The sequence below is a fragment of the Gallus gallus genome, chromosome 3, assembly GCF_016699485.2.
Source record: "Gallus gallus isolate bGalGal1 chromosome 3, bGalGal1.mat.broiler.GRCg7b, whole genome shotgun sequence".
NCBI classification, from domain to species: Eukaryota; Metazoa; Chordata; class Aves; order Galliformes; family Phasianidae; genus Gallus; species Gallus gallus.
This window is the reverse complement of record NC_052534.1, coordinates 26,955,332-26,977,526: the sequence shown is the minus strand read 5'-3', so window position 1 is coordinate 26,977,526 and position 22,195 is coordinate 26,955,332. Positions and strand designations below refer to the sequence as shown.

Genomic DNA, 22,195 nt, shown 5'->3' with positions numbered 1-22,195 from the left:
TACCATTCTTTGGGCTGTTCAGTACTATTCAGCTGGATTTGCACTAAGTTATGCCAACCTACATTGAAAAAACGTCGTATCCATGTTTTCACAATAGCTGTTAAATGGTAGATGATCTTTTCCTGTTTCCAACCATGCAACTCCCCACAGGCTGAAGCCTTACAGCTGGTCAACAGCGGTCGGTACGAACAGCGTGAGGACTTTGCGGTTGTTGTGCAGCCATTCTTCCGAAACACCATTTTGCCTCTGGACAGCGTGAGTCTCATTTTTCTTTTCCATCTTGCGTGGACAAGTATCTTGATTTCTCTAAGTTGGTAGAATCCATGAGGCAAGGACTGTGTTTTCTTTGTTTACACGGTTTAGGGTAGAACCTGTAGTAAGAGTGACAGAGGAGAAGACAGGATAAGGCTGTGCTGCCTGTGGGACAAAACAGCCCTGGGAAACATTCACAGGGGGCATGCTGCACCAAGGCACCTTTATGCTTGATCTGAACTGCATGTCCCCTTTTGCTTCTGCTGTTGGAGGGCTTGGCTGGCCCTCACTATGATGTTCTTCTCCGCTTTAGGTTGTTCAATGTGTTCAGATTTTCTTCACATGGAGACCAGCATGCCTGACTCACCTGGAAACATGAAGCAGCCTTCGAAGCCAAAGGCTGATTCTCCCTTCTTTTATTCAGCTCCAACATTATATATTTTGTGTAGTTAAGGATACAAATTCTTGGTATGAATCTTGGTCAGGACCACTCAGTTTTGCATAACACACATCTTTCTGTTACAGCATTCTTACTTTGTTTTGCCAGTCCAAATAATGGTTACAGTTTTAGTAGTGATAAGGCGTATTTTCCTTAATCCTGACATTTGCCTCTGATGGATAAACCCACAGTTTTTGTTGTTTTCTGAAATCCAGCACAAATTTGAATACCTGAAAGAATCTGAATTGTGAAAGTTTAACCAGCAAACATAAGTAAACAGGCTTTTTTTATCTGTTCAAGGTAGAGTACGGATCAATGGCTGGGTCCATATAAGTGCTGTGACTATTGATTTAATGATAAGTCTAGATTTGTTATGGAAATTGCTGTGTGAAGTTGAGCAGGATGCATTAAACAGGAGCTCTCAAGGTGCAATAATCTGTCCACGGTTATGAGCACCTAACTTTGTCTGCAGTGTCAAAATGTGAATAGATTGCCTTTAGGAAGATCACAGAATCGTAAGGGCTGGAAGGGGCCTCTGAGATAATCTGGTCCAACTCCCTGCTAAAGTAGGTTCCCTACAGTACATTTCACAGGAAAGTGTCCAGGTGGGTTTTGGATAATTCCACAGAAGGAGGCTCCAGAGCCTCTCAGCATCTGGTTCCAGTGCTCTGTCAGTCAAAGTAAATAAGTTTTTCCCCATGTTCATATAGAACTTCCTATATTTCAATCTGTGCCCACTGGTCCGTCGTCTGTCACTGCGCACTGCTGAAAAGATCCTGGCTCCATCCATATGACTTCCACCCTTTGGATATTTATAAGCATTTGTAAGATCTCTTGACCTTCTCTTCTCCAGGCTGAACAGCCACTGGGCTCTCAGCCTTTCCTCACACGGGAGATGCTCCAGGCTCCTCATCATCTTTGTGGTCCTCCACTGGACTCTCTTTAGAAGTTCCCTGTCTTTCTTGAACTGGGGTGCCCACAGCTGGATACGGAACTCCAGTTGTGGCCTCACCAGGGTAGAGTAGAGGGGAGGGATCACCTCTCTCAGCCTACTGGCCACACTGTTTGTAATGCACTCCAGGATACAATTGGCCTTCTTGGCCACAAGGACACACACTGCTGGCTTATGGACAACCTGTTGTCCACCAAGACATCCAGGTCCTCCTGTGCAGATACCAAAAAGTGTGAAGTGGGTATGGCAAGTACAGTGCACTTTTAGATACAATATGTCAAGTCTTAAAATGTTAAATGTATTTAGAAATGTATTTTGCTTTTTATTACAGAATGGCAAGCCAGATCTGAGTTTCTTTGCTGCAGACTGCTTTCATTTCAGTGAAAAAGGCTATGCTGAGATGGCTGTGGCTCTCTGGAATAATATGGTAAGAGGCTACAAAGTTGATCCCAATGTGTTTGTTGTAGGAGTCCCAAAAAAAGATCACGAGAAAGGATGTTTGTGTGGAACAAAACAGTAAATGAGATAAAACTGTTATGCTAACAGCAGGAGGACTACTGAACTCTGAGATCCTTCTTTGTCTGCATTGCTTGGGAACACAACTGACAGCAGTTTTGTTGCCTAAAACAGTATGACCCTTTGCTTATCACCTTTGCTTCTGAAAAATTCTGAGTGCTTCAACATACTCTGAAGAAAAATTCGTTTCTGCTTTGGTACTCAATATGCACTAAGGCAAAAAACATCCCAGTTAAACATGCAGTCCTGTATGTTTCCTGAAAGAGCCTGATGAATGAGCTTACGTTTCTTCATTGACGTCTCCTAGACTTACTATGAAAATGCATGTGATCGATTTCTTTTTTTTTTTCCTACCATTAAAAGTGTTGTACCATCCACTCAAATATCCGAGGCAATTCTGTCAGAGCCACCGAAGCTAACGGAGGACTGAAATTGCACCTATGATTCCACTGCTTGCAGTTATGTTCCTTCTGTCAATTTGAGGGAAAGTTTTTGAATAGTGCTGGCACAGTGTATAAGAAGCATATGCTAGACTTGATAACTCCAAGGTAACAGTCATTTTTGGAATGATGTTACTTCCCATAGCCAAAAAAAGACCATGGTGCTTCCATGCCACAGCAACATTTCCTCTTCTTGCCTCATTAACACCAGCTCGCAAACGCATTGTGCCAGCAGAAATGCTGTATCCTGGTTTGTGCAAGAAACAGACCTAAATGGAGGAGAAACTATTTTCAGTTTAAGTAAAAGTTCGAGCAAGATAAGAAACTTACAGCATACTCCATAAGGAGCTTCAGCACAAGGACTAGGACATCCCGGACAGATATCTATGCAGATGCTTACTATAACGCAAGAGCTGTAAGTCCAGGGTTATGGAAAACAGTGTGTGTGCTTATGTTGAGTAATTGATTTGTACACACAACAAATCTGCCTGTTTTTCGACATCAGGCTTTACTGTGTGGGTCTCCAGATGATGGCAGCGTAGCAGGCTTCTTTGTGTAGTAGCTCTAACAAGGCTCATGGTGGTTCAGGACCCCCTGGCAAGTGTAAATAACATTCAAATAGTGCATGGCTGCAGATCCCAGGATGAAAAAGAGACAATATCTGGGAATATGGTAGCCTTAAATTGGGTTTGTTGCCACATGATATTCCTATTAGCCATTACTCATTCCTGAATCACGATCAGTCCTTTCTCTTTGCCACTGAAGCTTTATTCTGTCCAGGCTGTCACTCATTTCCCTCATATAAGAATATTGACACATCTTTCTACAGCATACTGGGGATCAGATTCTTAGTAATGCAAACTCTTCACTTCCATAGAGCTCTGTGGATTCATGCTGATAAGACTAGTTCCTAGTTAAATCTACTTCTTGTAATACATCCCCTCTTTTCACTTGCTGTCCATGTATGGAGAGGCTGTGCAAGCTTACTGTGAGGCCGTATTGTTTTGCTGTTCCCTGAAGAGCTCAGCAAGAAGTAGGCTTATTGCCAAATGACATGTATTCTTGTCAGTCCACACAAAGGGCTAGACTGTGCCTGGCCACTGTGTGGGTATGCAAGGATGGAGATGGATTAAGGAGTCTCTTCTTCACCCTGATGTCTCTGCCCTTCCTGCCTCATGCAAAGCAAAGTGTGGTCCCACCTTATGAAGTCAGAAAACTCTTTAATCTTAACGGTTTCCTACTGGTCCCAAATCCACCCTGTCAGTCCCCTGGCCCAGGAGAAGAGAGCACAGACAGTGTGTTTAGTGTGTATTATGCCTCTGTGTTTGCTACGTGCTACCAGAGGATCTGCATGTGTCTTCCAGATGTTGTCCTGTACACTTACGGACTTGTAGATGCTGTCATCTTTGGAGCTTAGAAGATAATGCTCCTGAGGTACACATCACATGGTGTCAAAGCAAAAAGGACAGGCTATAGAATTCTGCACCTTATTGTCCTTTGCCTGGGCATTATGCCAGACCCCTTGCCAAGTGTTCTGGCACAGAAAGTGTTACAGTGATCTACAACTAACCAGTCAGGCTGCAGACAGAATGGTACAAGAAATGAGCCACATATCTTTCAAATAATTACATCAGAACTTGAGCTTTTCACTTTAAATGCAATAGAACTAGCAAATTCCATATCCACAACATTAGCAAGAAGGCAGGCCAAATGATTAGGACTCATAGGTATCCAACAGGACCTCGTGACAACCAGTAAAACCTTACCCTCTGGTTTGCTTCTCATCTTCTCTGCACTTCTTAGATTTATTTCCTCCTCATATCTTTAATGCATGAGGCATCGTCTTCTTCATCTTGTGTTGGTTCATCTCTCTCCTTTGATTTTTTTTACTGTCTCTATTTCTATTTTGTATTAAGAAACCAGAGAGGGTATTCCCATACTGGAATTTTGTTATCAAGATTTTTTCTCCATCTTGTGTTGGTTTTTTTCTGGGTATTGTTTCTCTCCAGCACGCAGGTGACACTTTAGTCATGTGGGACAGTAGATGTGTGTATAGATGACAGCAGCAGCAACAGTGGTTCTCTGTGCTGTATACTCAGAAGTGCTGGGTGACAATTCTGCAGTTCTCTATGGGCCAGTCCTCAGGCCATTACTTCAGGCATGTCCATACACAGTTGTAAATGCTTCAGTCAACACGACTGATCAAGCTTCTACTTGCTAGCTTAACTATGGTAATGGACGGCATGTGCACTCCTAGCCAACCACAGATGCTGTGCCATTAGCCTGGGTGTATTTTATTTTGCATCTGAAATGGACTCAGGGAGAGCCTATGGTCAGTTAACACAGCTTAGCTGACAACCGATGATCTAAAAGGTTCTATTTAATTCACTATTTGCAGTCTTGTGAACTTAGCCTTAGCTAAAACTCCCCAGGCATTTCTTGTCTGAGTGTAGACTGCAAAGGGTCGCTCTGTCTCCTCCTGCCTGTGCAACTCCACATCATTTCTGAACGTGATTCCGTCACCATGACACCTAAGCTTCTTTCTTTCAGTACCGTGCTTAGTAATGCGACTAACATCTCTTGTGATTTTTTTTTTCTTTGTGGTTTATACTGTCATTTGAGATGTCGATGTGGGACAACTGGGTGTATAGCGCACAGCTCTGTTGTAGCAGAATATTTAAAGTATGTGGTAGTCAGAGCTATTTTCTCCTGCACTCGGTGTGAAAGGAGGAAAGGCTTCTCCTGTTGTTTGCTTCCTGAGTTCTTTTTCTGCAGACAGTGCGTCGGATTCTCCATGTCTTCAGTTCATGAGTGTTAAAATGTTTGGAAACTCTCCTATGATGCACTTTCTCCCACGTTTCTTCATTGCTGCAGGAACCAAAAGATTGGATAAAAACCTGTAGGCGCACAAGTCGGGAATCTGAGGAGAAAAAAAATCCTCACTGTTTACTATTGCTTTTCCCTTCCTCAGATGGAACCGGTTGGTGAAAAGCAGACTTACAACAACTTTACCTATGACAGATCAAAACTCAAGTGTCCGAACTCTGTAAGTAAAGGCCATACTCTCTTTTAACCACATTTATTTTTTCCCTCTGTTCCTGTTGTTTCTTGTTTGTTTGTGTTTTTTTTTTTCCCAAGAATATCTTTGTAAAGGTTTTAAATAGCAAAAATGTGCTGCTGCTTATTACATTCTGGAAATTCTACAGAAGGTTTAATGCCACAGATCTATCCTTACTGCAGTGGAAAGTCTCTACTTTGAGCCAGTTTTAATGAGTGTACATATTTCCATTTGGTTGTCTGCGGCAAACAGATTTGGATATAATGCCAACACTGATGTTTCTGAGGTGGCTTCTCTTTTCTTCTAGGAACTTCAGGCAGTGGGGCAGGAAACAGTTTGGGCTAAGGCAAAAGGCAGAACAGTAGATTGCTGGTCTAGAAATTGACTCCCCTCTCTGGGAGGGGGGATGCTGTGCTGTCTGAATACTACCTGCGAGTTGTCTGTGGTCAGTAAAACCTTTCATCTCCCTTTGTAGGAGAAACCCTTTCTTTCCACACTGAGAAACAGCGGATTCAGGAATTCAGCTCTCAACTTGGAGAAGACGGAACCTTCAGTGCCCTACTGGGCTGTCATTGTGGCGGCAGTAGCTGGAGTCCTCGTGGGCTCTTTGTTCCTCTGGGCCATGTCTGGAAGAAGAGCCAGGAGACACCGATGTGAGGTCGATGCAGAAAAGAACATGAAAACAACATCTCTGTAAAGCCAGTGGAGCAAACATCTGTCTCTGCAGAATTAAAAAACAGTTGGACATTCATCAAACTTTGCTTTTAGCCAGGAATTTTTGGGCCCACTGGTATTGGTCAGGAACGCACTGCAGGGCTAGCTTCTGCAGGTCGGTGAGGTGGACGATGGAGTGCCAAAATGTTAAAGCTTTTTCATGCTGGGATGTGTTTCTCAGTTTCTTGAATATTACACAGGACTAATTCACGCACCTTGGCACCTTATTTGTCCCTTTTTTCTAGAAAACTCTTTGTATAAGATCTTAGATGTCCATGATTGTGACCCGGTGTTCCCCAATGGTAGGGTGTGATAAAGAAGAAAAGTAGCAATTTCACATGTTGGATTCCAATAAGATCACTGAGCTGAAGGTGCTACGGTCATACTAGAACTTTCAGGAAAGTACACAGGAAAGTGTATCGCCAAGGAAACATTCTCTATCACCTTCTGATCAACCATGTAACAGAACAGTCTAGCTCATGTGAGACCTGTGGTGAGTTCAGTTCTCCCAGCCTGGAATCACCGTGGTCATTCTCTCAGGAAGCGTTTGCAAAGTTTTTTCAAACTTCAGGAGTTCAGAGTTGATCTTTCCTGGTAGTTAGATATCCCTTGTGTGATGCTTGAAGATCATCTCTTGTGAGCATGCATGATATATTCACTGTGGACTTGTTTTTCAGTACCTTTATTTCACGTGCCGAATACTTTTAATTTTGACTTTATTGAAACTAAAGTGTACTTTGAATGGTGTGACTTTTTATTTTATTTTATTTTATTTTTTGTTGAGATTTCTACATTCCCATTCCATAAATGCAAACAAGGTGAAAATTAAAACTGTTTCAGGGGAAAAAAGTGTTCTGGGTTTCTTAAATCTAGTCATCACGCACACACTGAAGGTATTCAGACACCGTTTCACTCATTCTTCTGACCAAGATAAAAAGAGATGGGTAAAATACAGCGTGTGTAGTCAGAAGCTGTAGCTCTACTCATCCCTCCTTTGATCTGCTCTCCAAAGTTGGACTGTTAGTGGTAGGACTGTTGTTTGCATAGATCCTATCCACAGGTGCGTCTGAGCACGGCAGCTCTATTTGCAGCACCAAACAGAGATATATTTGAAATGCAAAGCAGAAGCACCTGTATCTTGTTTCAGCGTGGCTCAGGCATAAGCTCAAACAGCTCATCTCTGCTGCTCTTCCTGTCCCTGTCTTCAGTGTGCATCATTAACCATCTACCTGATGTTTGAACTGATATTTATTTAGTTCTACTATTGAAAGCAAATGCAGCCTTGTAATGCAAGACATCTACTGTATTCCAGCACATTCCACAGCAACATTACCCCAGACATATTATAAGGTGTGAGGATCTGAGCAGATATCCCGGTGGGTCATGAACGTGACAATCTTCTCATTCCTAAATGTTACTCTCACAAGTCCTCTTCCCTCCCGGACAGCGACAAATAATGCAGCCCCTGCCTTCATAAGGAAAAAGATGCCATTCTCTGTGGAACCTTTCATCAGTACTGGGTATGTTAAGGAAACTCAAAATAGTGTTTCAGTGCTGATGTACTTTTCCAAATGATGTGTGCGTGCACAAAGTGGGGTGAGGATTTTAGAACATGAGCCAGAGCTGCACTGTTCTCACATTACGTTCTTCCAGCCTGGAGATGGATGCAAATCTGTTTTGGGTTTCATGCTGATGCCCCCTGCAAGAATAAGTAGAGGGTCCCTTCCTTTTGTAGAAGTCTGAATTTTGCTCTGGGCTTCTGAAAGCGAAGACGTCAGAGGTGAAGCCAGTTAGGAAGTGAAACAAGAAGATGGCTCTTCCAGTATTTTGAAGGATGCTAGTGGAAATTATTATTGCCCGGGAGCTTGGGTGACTCCAGGTTGTACTGCAGATACTCAGTTCCCTGAAGCACTCAGCTTTGTGGGAAATGCTGTCTTTACAGAAGCTTTCGGGAACTGAGCCTGTTGAGCTTAAACTATATTGGCTCTGTGCTGCTTCTGCAACAGCAGCCTTTTCCTCTCGTTTCTCTGGGTACAGCTCTACTGCACGATTACATCAGGAGCACATAGGAGATGGAGCTGGAAATTGTGTGCTCCTTATTTAGCCCATGGAAATGTTTTCTGGCATCTTGGTGGGGACTGAAGAACGTGATGAGCTACATGTGCACTTAAAATTAAAAACAAAAAACAAAACAAGCAAGAATCATGCAGTTCTCAGCTGTTTCACAAGCAAAATTGTTTCCTTGAAAATACTGATGCCAAGTACTCATTAAGTAGAGGTAGGATTAAGTTGAAATGAGTGACAAATTATTAGGTCTGGATCTTTGTCTGACTGCATTCAGTGTAGCATTAAATCAGAATCTGTGCATCCTGTCTGCCAGTTGTCTGTTTTCCCCCTTTCCTTAATAACACGCCCTTGGTTTCACTGCCCCGTGGCATGTTTCCTTGCTACACCGCTGGGTGCAGATTGCTTACTGATGCACAAAGGAAGGGAGGCATAGGAGGAACTTCAAGTCTGTGTGAAAAAAAAGCATGAAATGGATGGTGTCCTAGCCCAGGATTTTACTTCAGACAGTGGTGATCTCACCTGCTGCTGAAAAGCACCTCGTATGTCTTCTGAAAAATGGCTTAGCTCTTCCACTGAGGGAGAGCTGCAGCTTGGGGCTCATGGACAGTCGTTGACCAAGGGGCTGCCCAGTGTGCATTATTCCTGGGAGAAGTACCTGGCCCTGTAAACTGATCCAGTCTTCAAGGGAAGTGACAGAGCCTAATAACTGTTGGCAGTTTGTCTACAGCTCAGGCAGCAGCTGAACTGAACTTCGGCCTTTTTAGTCTACTGATGGAAAAGCCCTGGATTCTTACAGCTCTGTAGTTGGGTTATTCATGTTCCCTGTATCTGGGACTTTGGGAACAACAGGAAGAACGGCCATCCAAGAGGTGGCTCACAAATTACTTAATAGGAAATGGGTTTTCTGAGAATCACAAACCTCTGAGCATGATTCCCAAGAACTATCATGTTAAAACTATTTCCATCCCGAGTACACAGTTTGCTCATCCAGAGACCTGAGTATTATTTCTAGCAGCATTAGAGTGTATCCAAAAAAGAGAGTGGTGGAAGAAGGGAAAGAAGCTGGAATGTTTAACGTTGCTCATGGAATCATAGAATTACTCAGGTTGGAAAAGACCTTAGAGATCATCGAGTCCAACCATGACCTAACCGTACTACCCTAACAACCCCCTGCTAAATCATGTCCCTGAGCACACGCCAAGTATCTTCCATGTAATCGTCAGCAACTGGCCCAGATATTACACTACCTTTCACCTGCTGAATTCCTTTCTGAGGGCAGTCATCTTCTCTTACACTGTTTGAAACTTGATGCTATCAGCTCATAGCTGACAGGTGTAAAAACAATAAATGCTTATTAGCTCTTTTGATGAACTTCTCAGCACAAAGCAGAAATTGTTATTGTTCTGTTTTTGCCCACTAGAGAGAAACCAAAAGAATAGACAGAAATTCCATGGCTTGGGCAATTTGAGCAAGTTAATCCAAAGAAATATAGGAGAGCTTATTTAAGAGGTGGTTGGGACTCCCTGCCGGCTGGAGGCAAGAGGAAGTTGCCTTATGGCTTTCCATTTCTGTGTAACTACTTTGTGACTGTCAATCATAGCACAATTGTAACTAGATTAAGGTATGGGGGTTTTACTGAGAAAATGTCATTAATAAGCTTTGTAGTGTGTTTTTTTCTTTTTTTCTAATTATAGAGTTTGTAGATGTTGGGTATGGAAATGTGCTCGTATCCTCTGTTGGACAGAGTATGGGGTCCACAGACGTGCTTCAGTGGTAGAGTACTTTGTGCTCTCCAGGCTCTCAGCTTCCTTACTAGAAGGTTTTAAGAATCCCTTTGGACTGACAGTGCTGTGTGGATGTGGCTCAGTGAGAGGCAGGAGAGGACTTCTGCCACTGATCCATGGGTTGACCCTGGAGTGAGATATTTCAGGTGGAGAAAACAGCCACTTCCAAACACCTGACAGTGCTCTCTCATTGCTGCAAAGTGATGATGGACGTGAAGGAGAAAAGTGGCCTGTTGCCTTGAAAGTGTCTGTGTTATGACTGGCACAGGTTCTTTAAAATTCCTTCTTGTCTTAAAAACTAGCCATGAAGAAAACAAAACCCTTTTTGCTACCATTTGTGTTGGTTAGGTGACTGGAAGCACCACATTGGAGCCACGATAGGTTTAGGTCACAATGGGAGATAATCCCCAAAACAAAAGAGCAGCCAGGACTGCTCAGCAGTTCAACAGCAGCAGGGAAGTTGGGCCTTGGGCATTTCACAGCGGGTGAATGAGACAAAGTGCTTTCAATGCTGTCACATCAGCTCAGGTTTGTAGCCAGAGCCTTCTGTGGCTGTCACAGGTGCTGGCCAGCTCAACAACTCTGCACCTGTCAAGGATTTACATGCACTTGACAGGTTGCCCGTGGGTATCTTCTGAAGCACCTTTCAGATCAAAGTAAAACACAGGAGCTAGAAATAAGTGGGGAGGATGCAGCTGGGTAGGTTGGACAATGTGTACCTTGAACATTCCCAAGTCTGGCCTGGCTCTCTGCTCGGCTCCTCCCTTCCATCAGCAATGGCCAACTTCACTGCAGGTGTAGGGACCCTCAAAGCTCACCTGTGTGCAAATGCAGCCTCTAGGGTTGCTCTGGAGTGCAGCAGCTCCTCGATGTCCCAAAGCAAAATGCTGTGACTACGCAAATAATATAATAACCCTGAATATCCCTTCCAGGTCCTCTGGGAATCTGAGGACCTGACACACCTGGGCAGTGAATCCTGATGGTGAGCTGCTCGCTGTAAGCAACAAGATAACGCCTCTGGGGATGTGCAAAAGCAGAACTTCCTGTGTCTAAGTGCTTTCTAAGTCTCCAGAGTTGACAATGAATTCTGAAGAAATCACATGGCTTTTGTTGACTGTGCTCAACAAGATTAAGCATCTGTATGCTTCAAGCATATAAGTTATGCTTTCAAAGTCATCTGTGCTAGCTTTTTGTGAGTCTGGGCTGAAAATGACACAAATGCTTCTCGGCCCATGGCATAGAATCCATCCACCACACGCTTGTTCTGTGGCACGAGCTGACATTTTCCTGCTGCTGCTGCTGCACAAGCCCAACAACCTCCTCACCTCTCCCCTACCTGAGGCATCCTGCAGTACAGCTGCCAGAAACTTATGGTGCACAGTAGGCAAATGAACCAGCCTGGCAATTAGGACATTCTCCTGGCTGTTACTTATTCTACAGTGAAATACTTGATGCCTTTATTGAAACATCGTCTAAAGTGTCTTACAAATATTTATTAGGGTAATTTGAGTGTCCCGACATTCTTGTGAGGCAGCTTTATTACCCCCCCACCTTCCCTAGAGACGATGAAATGTGTGTGCAGAGAGGTGAAGTGATGTGCCCCAGGTGAGGTGATGAGTCAGTGGCTGAGCAGGAAATTAAACACAGGAGCCCTGGCTCCACAGACACGACTCAGTTGTGTAACCACTGCACCACTTATCACTCAATCACCAACAGAGCAGACTGGTCTCTGTGCCAGTTTTATGCCTGGTTTTCCCCTCTTGAATGCAAACTCAGCAAAACAGCAGCAGCCTGTACAAGTGGGGAGGAGCAGCGGGTGCAGCAAGCTCTGCGGTGTGCAGGACACCAGGAACCGGGCCTGCCCTGGTGCTCCAGAGCTACATGGGGACAACAAGCACTCAGTGGGTCCCAGGCTGCTCTTATTATGGGGTGCAGGGCTATGGGCTCTGCAACACCTTGTTGTGGAGTGATTCTGATGTGTTGCTTTGAGCAGGAAGGGTTGGGGCTTCAGTTCTGTTTGCATGGTGGAGGTATGTCCTTTGGGACAGAATTTTTCTGAAAAAGAGAAGTCCTATTGGGAAGAAATGGTGTTGCTGAAATGAATTGAGTTTTTTTTTTTCTTGCATTGTTGGTCTTCGTTAGTTTGCCTTCCAATTTTTTCCTCGCTGGAAGAGAAACGATGGGAAAAACTTGACCCAAAGTGAAATTTTTCCTTTTAGAATGTTATTGCAAGGCTATTTAGCTCCTTGAAAGACTGCTTAGTTTCAGAACATTCAGAAGCAGAGGAAGCCTGCCTTTAGGTTTATTTTCCAGCTAAAACCATACTGTTAAAAAATAATACTGATTTGGAACCTTCTGATATTTTTTTAATATTGCCATCCTGGTTTTTGAAGCAGAAACTAACTCCGAGGCATCGGCATGTCCGGGGAGAAAGAAAAGTTTGTTCTTCTGGAGGCTGCAGTAAATCCAGACTTGCTACAAGTGCCTGCAAGGCAGCCTCCCTCACAGCCACCTCCTGCAGTGATCCACCTGAGCTGTTGGTGCCACGCAGCCCTGCCAGCTCTGAGAGTGACCACAGACCAAAACTGCCCTCGTGCAGTGCCAGCCACACTGCTTGGCAGCGCCAGCACGTAGCTCTGGCACCACAGCATCCTCAGCCATCTGCAGCACGAAGCTGTGCGATGTCACCGCTCTGCAAGAGCTGCAGCCCTTGTGCGACCAGGATCGATGCGCTAAAGCGTTCCTCATTGACTCCAACAAAAAAGGGAAAATAAAAGAAGTGTCTTTCCACAAGTAAAGCTGCCTCTCAGCATCTTCTCCAGCATGCCATCAGCTCGTAGCCCCCAACAAACTGCTGCTCCATCCACGAGAATGGCCATCTGCTCTCTTCCAGCCTGCAGACGGCAGCCTGCAGTCAGGCGCTGCCCTTTGCTCCCTCCCACCAGGCCGTTCTTAGCAGAAACCTGTAGCTCTCTCAAGCGTTTTGTTCCTCGAACCACCGTGATTTTATACAAAAGCAGGTGGGAGCTGGAATGAATCTGCTTGATTGGAAACAGGGTTACCTCTGCAAATTATCTAATCCTGAGATGTTATTTAATTACGTTATTTAGCAGCATGCTCTCCTTTGGTCATCCTTGGAGCTGCACCAGCTGATTGCTCACTATGGCAGCCTGGTTATAACTCAGTCTGCCCGCAGCATCAGCTGCCTTGGGGCTCTTCTATCTCACTGAACCGGGCAAGCGGGCGTGAGGTGCTTCTGAGCTGCTCCCTGCGTGAAACTGAGGGAATCCAGGAATATAGCAGAAAGGCTTCTCTGTTTCTCTCTCTCTCCCTTTCTCTCTCTCTTTTTTTTTTTTCCATTGGAACCTGTCCAGATGGAGCACAAACAAGGAGAGGATAAATGCAATGTGCTGTGCCGCCCTGAAAGCATGCGCTGACGTCAGCGCTCGTGGACTGGCACTTTAATCATAGCATGGGGAATGTTTCTCTCTCCCTGTAGCCTCACTTTGAGTTTCTCTGTGCACGAACATTAGCATTTATGGCAAGGAAGATTTATTTTCTTTGCTGGTTAAAAGAGCAGTACATCTGTAATGCTGTTCGAGCTGCTAGATGGGGAGCCCTGGAGAGCCAAAATCCTGCAGGCTCAGGCTTGGCACAGCGAGGGCAGCAGAATCACAGAATGCCTTAGGCTGGAGGGAACCTTGAAGATCAGCCAGCTCCAACCCCATGCTGTGGGCAGGACTGCTCCCCACCAGTTCAGGCTGCCCAGGGCCCCATCCAACCCGGCCTTGACACCTCCAGGGATGGGGCACCACAGCTTCTCTGAGCAGGCAAGCCTCCTACTGTATGTAATTCCTATGCGCTGAAAGCTAAGCTGAAAGCAGGAGGCTTATCCGGTCACCATTCACAGCAAAATCATTGGCTTCTCTAAGCCAAACTGTGCAAAATACTCGGGAAAAAAAAAAAAAAAAAAGGCCATCCTGATGTGGTGGCCATTGCACTGTGTGAGTCAGAACAGATTTCAGGGAGCAGTCGAAGGGTAGGTTTCAGTCTATGTGGTGCAGAGAGATTGCTTCACTCCAAGCATTCAGAAATGCGCTGGAGAGGGGAAAGATGACAGAGAGTGATGTTGCAGGCAGGCTGCTGTCGATGCAAATGCAGTCAGCTGGTCCCATCGGCTGCTTTCATTAGAGCGCCTGCTGCACAATGAAGTGGTTTCCTAATTACAGCCTTTGCTTCGGCCTGCTACCGTAACAGCTCTGCGTCATCAGGCGCTGCTGCTTCCTCGCGCTGTTGCAGCACAAGGCAGCAAGGCCTGCCTCAGCGCTGGGCCCTGCGTGCCGGGTAATTAAAGTGGGATCAGGGGGAATTGGTGGCAGTGTCACTCCTGTGTGTGGTGGCTCCCGGTTCATACCAGGCCTCGGGTGGCGGCGAGCTTGAGGGCATTTAAAACACATGCACACAGACATCTGGACACACATCCATCCAGTTAGTGATGCACTGCACAGGTATTTGAAAACTTGTGTGGTGGTGCATAAGGAACACAGGCAGAGATAGGGAACGAGAGCAAAGATAGCCATTAAAGATTTAACGAGGTTCTGCTCTCGGCGTCTCTCCCGGCTCCATCTCTCACACCAAAAGCACGCAAGAACTGGAAATATTCCTTGCTCTGTGTCACACAGCCACTAGACTTGACTCTTATCTTTTAAAACCAGATACTCCCCCTCAGTCGTCTCCCTCCAGGAAAGCCCATTTTCTCCAGTTGAGCAGCCAGCAGCTATCAGCTGAACTCAGACCATCACACATCATGGGTTGTCCGAATGATTCGGGCTTTTTAATAACCACTTTGATGTGCTTTTTTTCTATTTGCTTTTTGGATTTGGAGGGCTTGGTCAATGTTTTTTAAGCTTTCCAGGGTGGAGACATTTTTTTGCTTTTAAATGAAAGTAGCAATTTTCACGTAATTACAGAGCTGTGTAAAACAGCACCGAATGTTGTGAAACCCATGATACAATCTTCTCAGTGTTCCTGATATTCCAATTTGACTTGCTGATAATGGAACCCAATTTTGTTTGCCTGGTCTCTCTCAACCTGCCAATTGACAAACATTCTTAACTATGAAGTAAAGAATGATTTGTCTGCTCCTCATCTCACGTGTTTGCCACAGTCTGTGCTTGCCAGAAGAGCTGTGGCATTCTGATCTGGCTCTTCCCACAGCTCTTGTAGCGCAGGCCCAGATGCGGCACACCAGCTTTCAGCCACTATTACCTCCTGGCATTAAATAAACCACGCATAGTGACTGCACTCCTTGTCATTATAAACAATGGGTGGGAACAGAAGACCCGATGCAGTCGGGCTGCTCAAGCTGTTTGGTTTAAAGGTTGCTAAAATGTGTGTTTCCAGCAGCCAAAGCAGCTCCTGCTGCTCGCTGAGCCCTGGCACTTGGGCAAGGTGCAGGCAGCCCTGTGATGCCCAGGCTGCAGGGTATGGAGACGGGTGGGGTGGGGGCTTAGTCTGTGTTCCTGTGGCACTGAGTAACCTCAGAAGCATTTGATGAGTGCATGGCAGTGAGCTGTTCCTGTACAAACAGTTATTTAAAATGCTGTGTCCTGAAATACCCACCTCATGGACCAGGAAACGGCCATGTGTCACTGCTCCGTGCCACCAAGGGAGCTGCCTGGCAGGTGGCAGCTGCGGTGCCCCGGGCTCACGTGGCACACAGCGCTCATTAGAAAGCAATGGAGAAGTGCCTGTCAGCGTTTCTGACCCTTGCTGACTCCTACCAGAGAGCTGATCCTCCGGGATGATCTCATGCGATCACGGCTAAGTCTGCTGTGCCCACTTGATTGGCATTTACATGCTGGCAACTTTTATCTGCGGAGCGGTGGAAGCTCTCGGGCTGAAGCTGCAGGCTGCCTGGTGACTCACCCTGCTGGAGCTGGATCCTGAGCTCTCCTAACCCGTTCCCAGAAATGAATGTCTGAAGCCTTGCATCCACCCTGCTGTCTGCCTCATTTGTGTTTCGTGCCTTAGGGGAGATATCTTTCTTCCTTTATCCCTTCCTTGACTGTTTCTGGTTAAAAGATTGATCACAGGGATGAGTGGAACCAAGGAGAAGAAATTGCTCACGCTGTTCATACAGCTGTCTGCATACCCCCTGCACCTGTTTGCCTTCCCTATTTTGGGCCCTACAAAATCCCAGAAATTCTTTGTCAAAGCTTTTTCTTTCTCAAAGTGTGGCCAAGACAGCTGCCTGTCACCTGGAAGAAGGGGGATGCTCAGCCCAGAGCAGAGGAGCTGAGGGGAGGCGTCATGGCGGCTGCAGCTCCTCACAGGGAGCGGAGGGCAGCGCTGAGCTCTGCTCTGTGTGACAGCGACAGGGCCCGAGGGAACGGCATGGAGCTGTGTCAGGGGAGGGTTGGGTGGGGGTTAGGGACAGGGTCTGCACCAGAGGGCGGTGAGCATGGAACGGATGAGCTGCCTAGGATAGTGGGCACGGCCCTGAGCTGATGGAACTCAAGGAGAGTTTGGACACTGCTCTCAGACATAGGGTTTGGATGTTGGGTGGTGCTGTGTGGAGCCAGGGGTTGGGCTCCATGATCCCTATGGATCCTTTCCAACCCAGGATATTCTGTGATTCTATGACTCTACGAGGCTGCCCAGGCTCTGCTCTGTGCCCTTCTGTGTGGCACGGTGACCTACATACCTGCCCTTCTCCGTAAGTGCTGTTGTCCTGGCTTATCTGACGCTCCCTTCACTAAGGGTGATAATACAGGAGAAACCTTTCATTATCTGGCAGCCTCCACCCAGCAGTCCCGGGTTACGTGTGCTGCTCTCCTCCATTCCTGTCTGTTTGTCTCTGAGTAAGAACTAAATAACCTAAAGGATTTCCATCCAGGCATCCCTGTGGAGTCTTAAATCTTAATCCGTTCATAATCTTAACTAATTGGATTGCTTTGTGGAAGAAAGCTGCCTGTGGTTTGACTTTCTGCAAAACACCTAACAAAAAAAAAAAATTAAAAAAAAAAAAGATAGAATCTAATTACTGTTATGAAGAAAAAGCAAACCGCATCACAGCTTGCCCTGTTGCACAAGAGGTGTAGACAGTGCTGAAATGTGCAGAGGAGGTTTTGCACGCCTAAGCAAATCTGCAGGCTGCGTGGTGCTTAGTAGTGCTCTGCCCTTGCAGGTCAGTTATGCAGAGAATAAGCAGCAGCATTCCTGCAACGGCTCACGGCACCTCATGCCTAACTTCTGCTACTGGTGCCATGCAGAATGTGAAGTGCTTCTTCTGTCAAGAATGCCTTGCAGGTGATACTGTGCTTTTGCAGATATCACTGATGAATTGACAGATGCAATTAATAACATCAACAGCCAAGGACAGTCAAGCTGAGAGGTTAAATAACTCACTTTAGGTCTGGGACCAAAACCAAGAAGACAGTACATGCCACTGTGGAGGCACTGTGCCTATCTCTTTCTGCACCAATGGCTATCACGCTAGTGCTGCCTGCTGCTGCCCTATGTTCTAGGCTATAGGACATCTGCTATGGCCACCCCAGGTATGTCCAGATGACCAAAAAGCAAGTCTTCACCCTAGGAATGGCACTCCTGCAAACACTCGGACACTTCTCTTAACGCTATTACATCCAGACCAAAGAATGCTGCTGGCAGCTCCTTGAAGAAGGTCTGCAGTTCACAGGTGTTTTCTGTTTGGTGCTGCAGACTTCCCTCCAGCTGAAGGCGACCGGAGAAGCCCAGCTGTGACCAATTATGGTCAGGGCCGCCTGGGGTTAGGGCTGAGCAGGAGGTCATTTGCTCATGCTGCCTTGCAGAGACTGTGTTTTTGTGCTCTGCTGTGGCTTTTGTCAGTTCTGAAGGTTTTGAGTCTGCTTCTATTTTACTCTGTGTTCACTCTGATTGTGTTCCACTGAGTTTTGACTCTCATAAGGTGCAGTTACTGTGAGGCCTGTGACCTACCCCAGAGGGTCAACCTGACATTGCTTCCCACTGCTTCCCTGACATGTACCACTGGTCAGGGCTGAGTCTGGGTGGAAGTTGAGCCTTGCTGAGTGCCGGAGACCTGCTGGAATCCACAGGAGTAAGGTGAGGGCTGCAGCCATTTCATTTTTTCTGAGCCCTTTTCTGAAGTCTGGAACAACACCAATCTTTAAATGCATCTGGATTTAATGCATGTAGTGCCCATGTGACGAATGGTGTCTATAAATACTGTGTAAGTGCACAATAGGATACTTAGCATACTGTTTCCAACAGGCTTCCAGCTAGGAGCTCTGCCTGGCGCATACAGCAGCTTCCCTGGGTCTCAGGGGAGCTGTGGGTGCTGTGTCCTTCACATGAGAACCACCCCCAAGGGAGAAGCAAGGTGCTTGGGGCACTGGGGGGGGTTTCTGTGGAAGCCCCGGGGTCCGCAGCAGCACCAGGAATTCCTCCCCCCATCCTTCTTCCCATCAAATTCTCAGAGATGTTTGTGGCGTTATTTGTAATATTAATACTTTTCTTGGGAGGGGAAAAAAAAAAAAAGCAGCAAAACAACCAACTCTTCTAGGAATCTGATTACATGTTTCTATATTTAAAATGAGAGGCTTTTTGAATGTGAATGTGGAAAAAAATATTGGTTTACGGTATTAAAATTTGCAAGTGCTTAGTGTAATCTGGTGATTAATGCAGCCTTTTACTGGGTTGCTTATAAACCATAAATTCCCCCCACAGAATGGCTGCTGTGGCACTTTGCCAATTAACCTCCACATGCTTTTCTCTTGCTCTGAATCCGGGTGTTCCCTCGCTCATTTATTTGTTGTTAACAAAACACTTGTTGTTTGAAACACAGCGTTTAGTACCCGTGCTTCTGGTCCCCCAGCACATGCAATATTGATGTCCTGTGGATTGTATAAGAGGCCTGACTCATTAGTAAAGAGGTATTAAATAAACATCTTGAAAGAATGCAAACCCAATTTGGCCATAGCAGCTACAATATTTTAGTGCTAGCAGAGGCACAGCAAATGTGAGTTTAGTGATCTGAAAAGGAGAAAAGACCCACTTCTTGCTTATATGAGTGTTGGCAACTGGTGGCGGGGATGTGATGGAAAGAGCAGGGGCCCGCTCTGGTTTGCCTTTGGCTCACCTCATGCTTTGTCTTCACGTCTTAGAGAGCAGTGTGTGGTATTTATATCCAGAGTTGGAAGAGATCCATAAAATTCATCAAGTCCGACTCCTGAAAAGAGTTACCTTCCTCTTTCCATCACACTGGTGTTCCTGAGGTCCTGGGCTGAAGATGGTGATTGAGGCCCAAAGTACTTCAACATAAGAAGCTTATCACAGGCATGGGGTAATATCAAATAGGCTGGATATATGTTCTGCAGATTATGCTACATTTATTATTTATAATGAATGCATGACACTTCAGAAATACGAAAGCAAATCTGCTCTCTTTGTTCAATCTCACAGTTCACGAGTTGGTCTCAGAGACTGCAACCTGGAAAGGTCACTTTGCAGTTTGTAAGCAGCTTTAAAGCCTTCACAGGCCTTAAAACAATGGGCTTAGCCAGTGGAAAAAAAAATCTCCTGGAACAATCTCTCTGCCAGCAGAGAGCTGGAAAATGGCTCTGTGATGAGCCTGCCATGTCTGCTCCTGGTGCAGGTAGAGGATGGACAATTCATAGAATTATAGAATGAATCATAGAATGGCCTGGCTTGAAAAGGACCTCAAAGATCATCAAGTTTCAACCCCCCTGCTATGTGCAGAGTTGCCAACCTCTAGACCAGGCTGCCCAGAGCCACATCCAGCCTGGCCTTGAATGCCTCCAGGGATGGGGCATCCACAACCTCCTTGGGCAACCTGTTCCAGTGTGACATCACCCTCTGAGTGAAAAACTTCCTCCTAATATCTAATCTAAACCCCCCTGTCTCAGTTTAAAACCATTCCCCCTTGCCCTATCACTATCCACCCTCATAAACAGCCATTCCCCCTCCTGTTCGTATACTCCCTTCAAGTACTGGAAGGCCACAATGAGGTCTCCTTGGAGCCTTCTCTTCTCCAAGCTAAACAACCCCAGTTTCCTCAACCTTTCCTCATAGAAGAGGTGCTCCAGCCCTCTGATCATCTTATTGGCCCTCGTCTGGACCTGCTCCAAGAGCTCCATGTCCTTCCTGTACTGGGGGCCCCAGGCCTGGAGGCAATACTCCAGATGGGGCCTCACAAGAGCTGAGTAGAGGGCAACAATCACCTCCCTCTCCCTGCTGGCCACCCCTTTTTTAATGCAGCCCAGAACACAGTTGGCCTTCCGGGCTGCAAGCGCACATTTCTGGCTCATGTCCAGCTTCTCATCCACCAGGACCCCCAAGTCCTTCTCTGCAGGGCTGCTCTCAATGAGATCTTCCCCTAGTTTGTTGAAATACCTGGGACTGCCCCAACCCAAGTGCAGTGCCCTGCGCTTGGCCTTATTGAACCTCATTAGGTTTTCAGGAGCCCACTTCTCCAGCCTGTCCAGGTCCCTCTGGATGGCTTCCCTTCCTTCCAACATATCGACTGCACTACTCAGTTTGGTGTCAACAGTTAAAGGTTCAGAAGTGCCAGAGCACTTATCTGGTTTGTCTCTGCTTCAGCTAGTAATTCTTACTTTTATCTGCTCCAAGCTTGCCTCCAAATGATCAATTGTAGAACTTGACACTGTCTTACGGGACGTGAAACAGCCAAGCTGGTGAGTAGTCCTAGTTCCTCTGAGCCTTCTGTCACCTGGCAGTCTCTCTTGTCTCTTGTCTTCCTTTGTCACTGTGGCCTATGTATCTCATTGCTCAGCCCCCAGACTCTGTGGTCTGCTCTGTGGTCTGGTTCTCACTAGGACCACACCGGCCAAAACATGTCACAGAGTTAGCGCATTTCTTTAAATCCAGCTTTGTCCATCCCAACTACTGGTACCTGCTATGAGGGAAGGGGGAGCCTGGACATCTCCCATCACACAAACAGGACCTCAGGCATGTGAGAATGCCTCTCAGTGCACAGCTGACTCCTCTCTGCTTTCCCTTACTGAAATACAAAGCCTGTGGCTTTCATAATAAAGGTGCCTGAAAACATGGTCCCCCAGACCAATTGCTCTGTGAAGGATTTGAACTCATGCTGCTTTTGCTGACAGCTGTGGCAGTGAGAAAGTTTGATTGACTTTCCTGCAGGAACCCCTCCGGGCCCATTCATGTTGAAACAAGTTGGATTTATAAGGGAAGCTCTGGTCTGGCTGAGGCAGGAGAAGCGGCGTGTGTGTGCCCCTGGGCTGGGGAAGGGAGGACCTGTGTAGGGATGAGCTGCCAGCCATGGGGCCAGGCCGGGGGCATGTCAGTCTCCCTGAAGCAGCACAGCTCAATCCAGGGGCAAGCAACTGCTCCTGGCTAACTTGACATAACCACTTCTACTTGTCCATCTCCTCCTAGTTTACTTTCCTCTTGAGCGCTTACAATGCTTCCCTCTGTGCTGCATTGCATATAGGAGAAAACCTGGGATGAAAAGCCACCTTACCATCTCCCTCCTGACTTCCTACCCTTCCTTTAAATGCCTTGCTAGCCGGTGCCAGCTGTCAGCATTGGACTGTGACTAATGCTCATTTTCTTGCACAATAGCATGCTTAGCTTCTCGTTACCTAGCTCCAGCCTTTCTGGCGTCTTCTTCTCTTCCTATTTTCTCATTTATGTCATGCATCCATTGCAAGTCATCAGCCCTTAGAAGTAGGAATTGCCAGTCTGATTTCTTCAGGAAATGAGGCTTGGGTGATCATGCTCTGTACATCTTCAAATAATTGTTGAATACAATGGTTGATTCAATTTGGCTGAAGGAAAGCAGACTCATGAGTAATTGAATTGCTATGAGTTTTGTGCAAGTAGGCAGTGAGCTGGGGCAGACAGGACCTCTTAGGTCAAGGGACAGAAATAAAGGCAGCAAACATAGTAGCATCTTGTGAGATACCAAAA

At 46.2% G+C, this 22,195-nt stretch overlaps 1 protein-coding gene across 2 annotated transcripts in view; it reads left to right on the top strand.

The window, feature by feature from the left end:
* PLB1 (phospholipase B1) overlaps positions 1-7,220 on the top strand; it is an 80,711-nt gene extending 73,491 nt beyond the window's left edge. For both annotated transcript variants that reach the window (XM_040698194.2, XM_040698193.2), the window contains exons 55-58: positions 151-255; positions 1,975-2,070; positions 5,571-5,645; positions 6,133-7,220. In XM_040698194.2, the coding sequence (XP_040554128.1) occupies positions 151-255; positions 1,975-2,070; positions 5,571-5,645; positions 6,133-6,354 (498 nt within the window). In that variant the 3' untranslated portion in view covers positions 6,355-7,220. The remainder of the gene's footprint in view (positions 1-150; positions 256-1,974; positions 2,071-5,570; positions 5,646-6,132) is intronic.
* Positions 7,221-22,195: the final 14,975 nt, after the last annotated feature.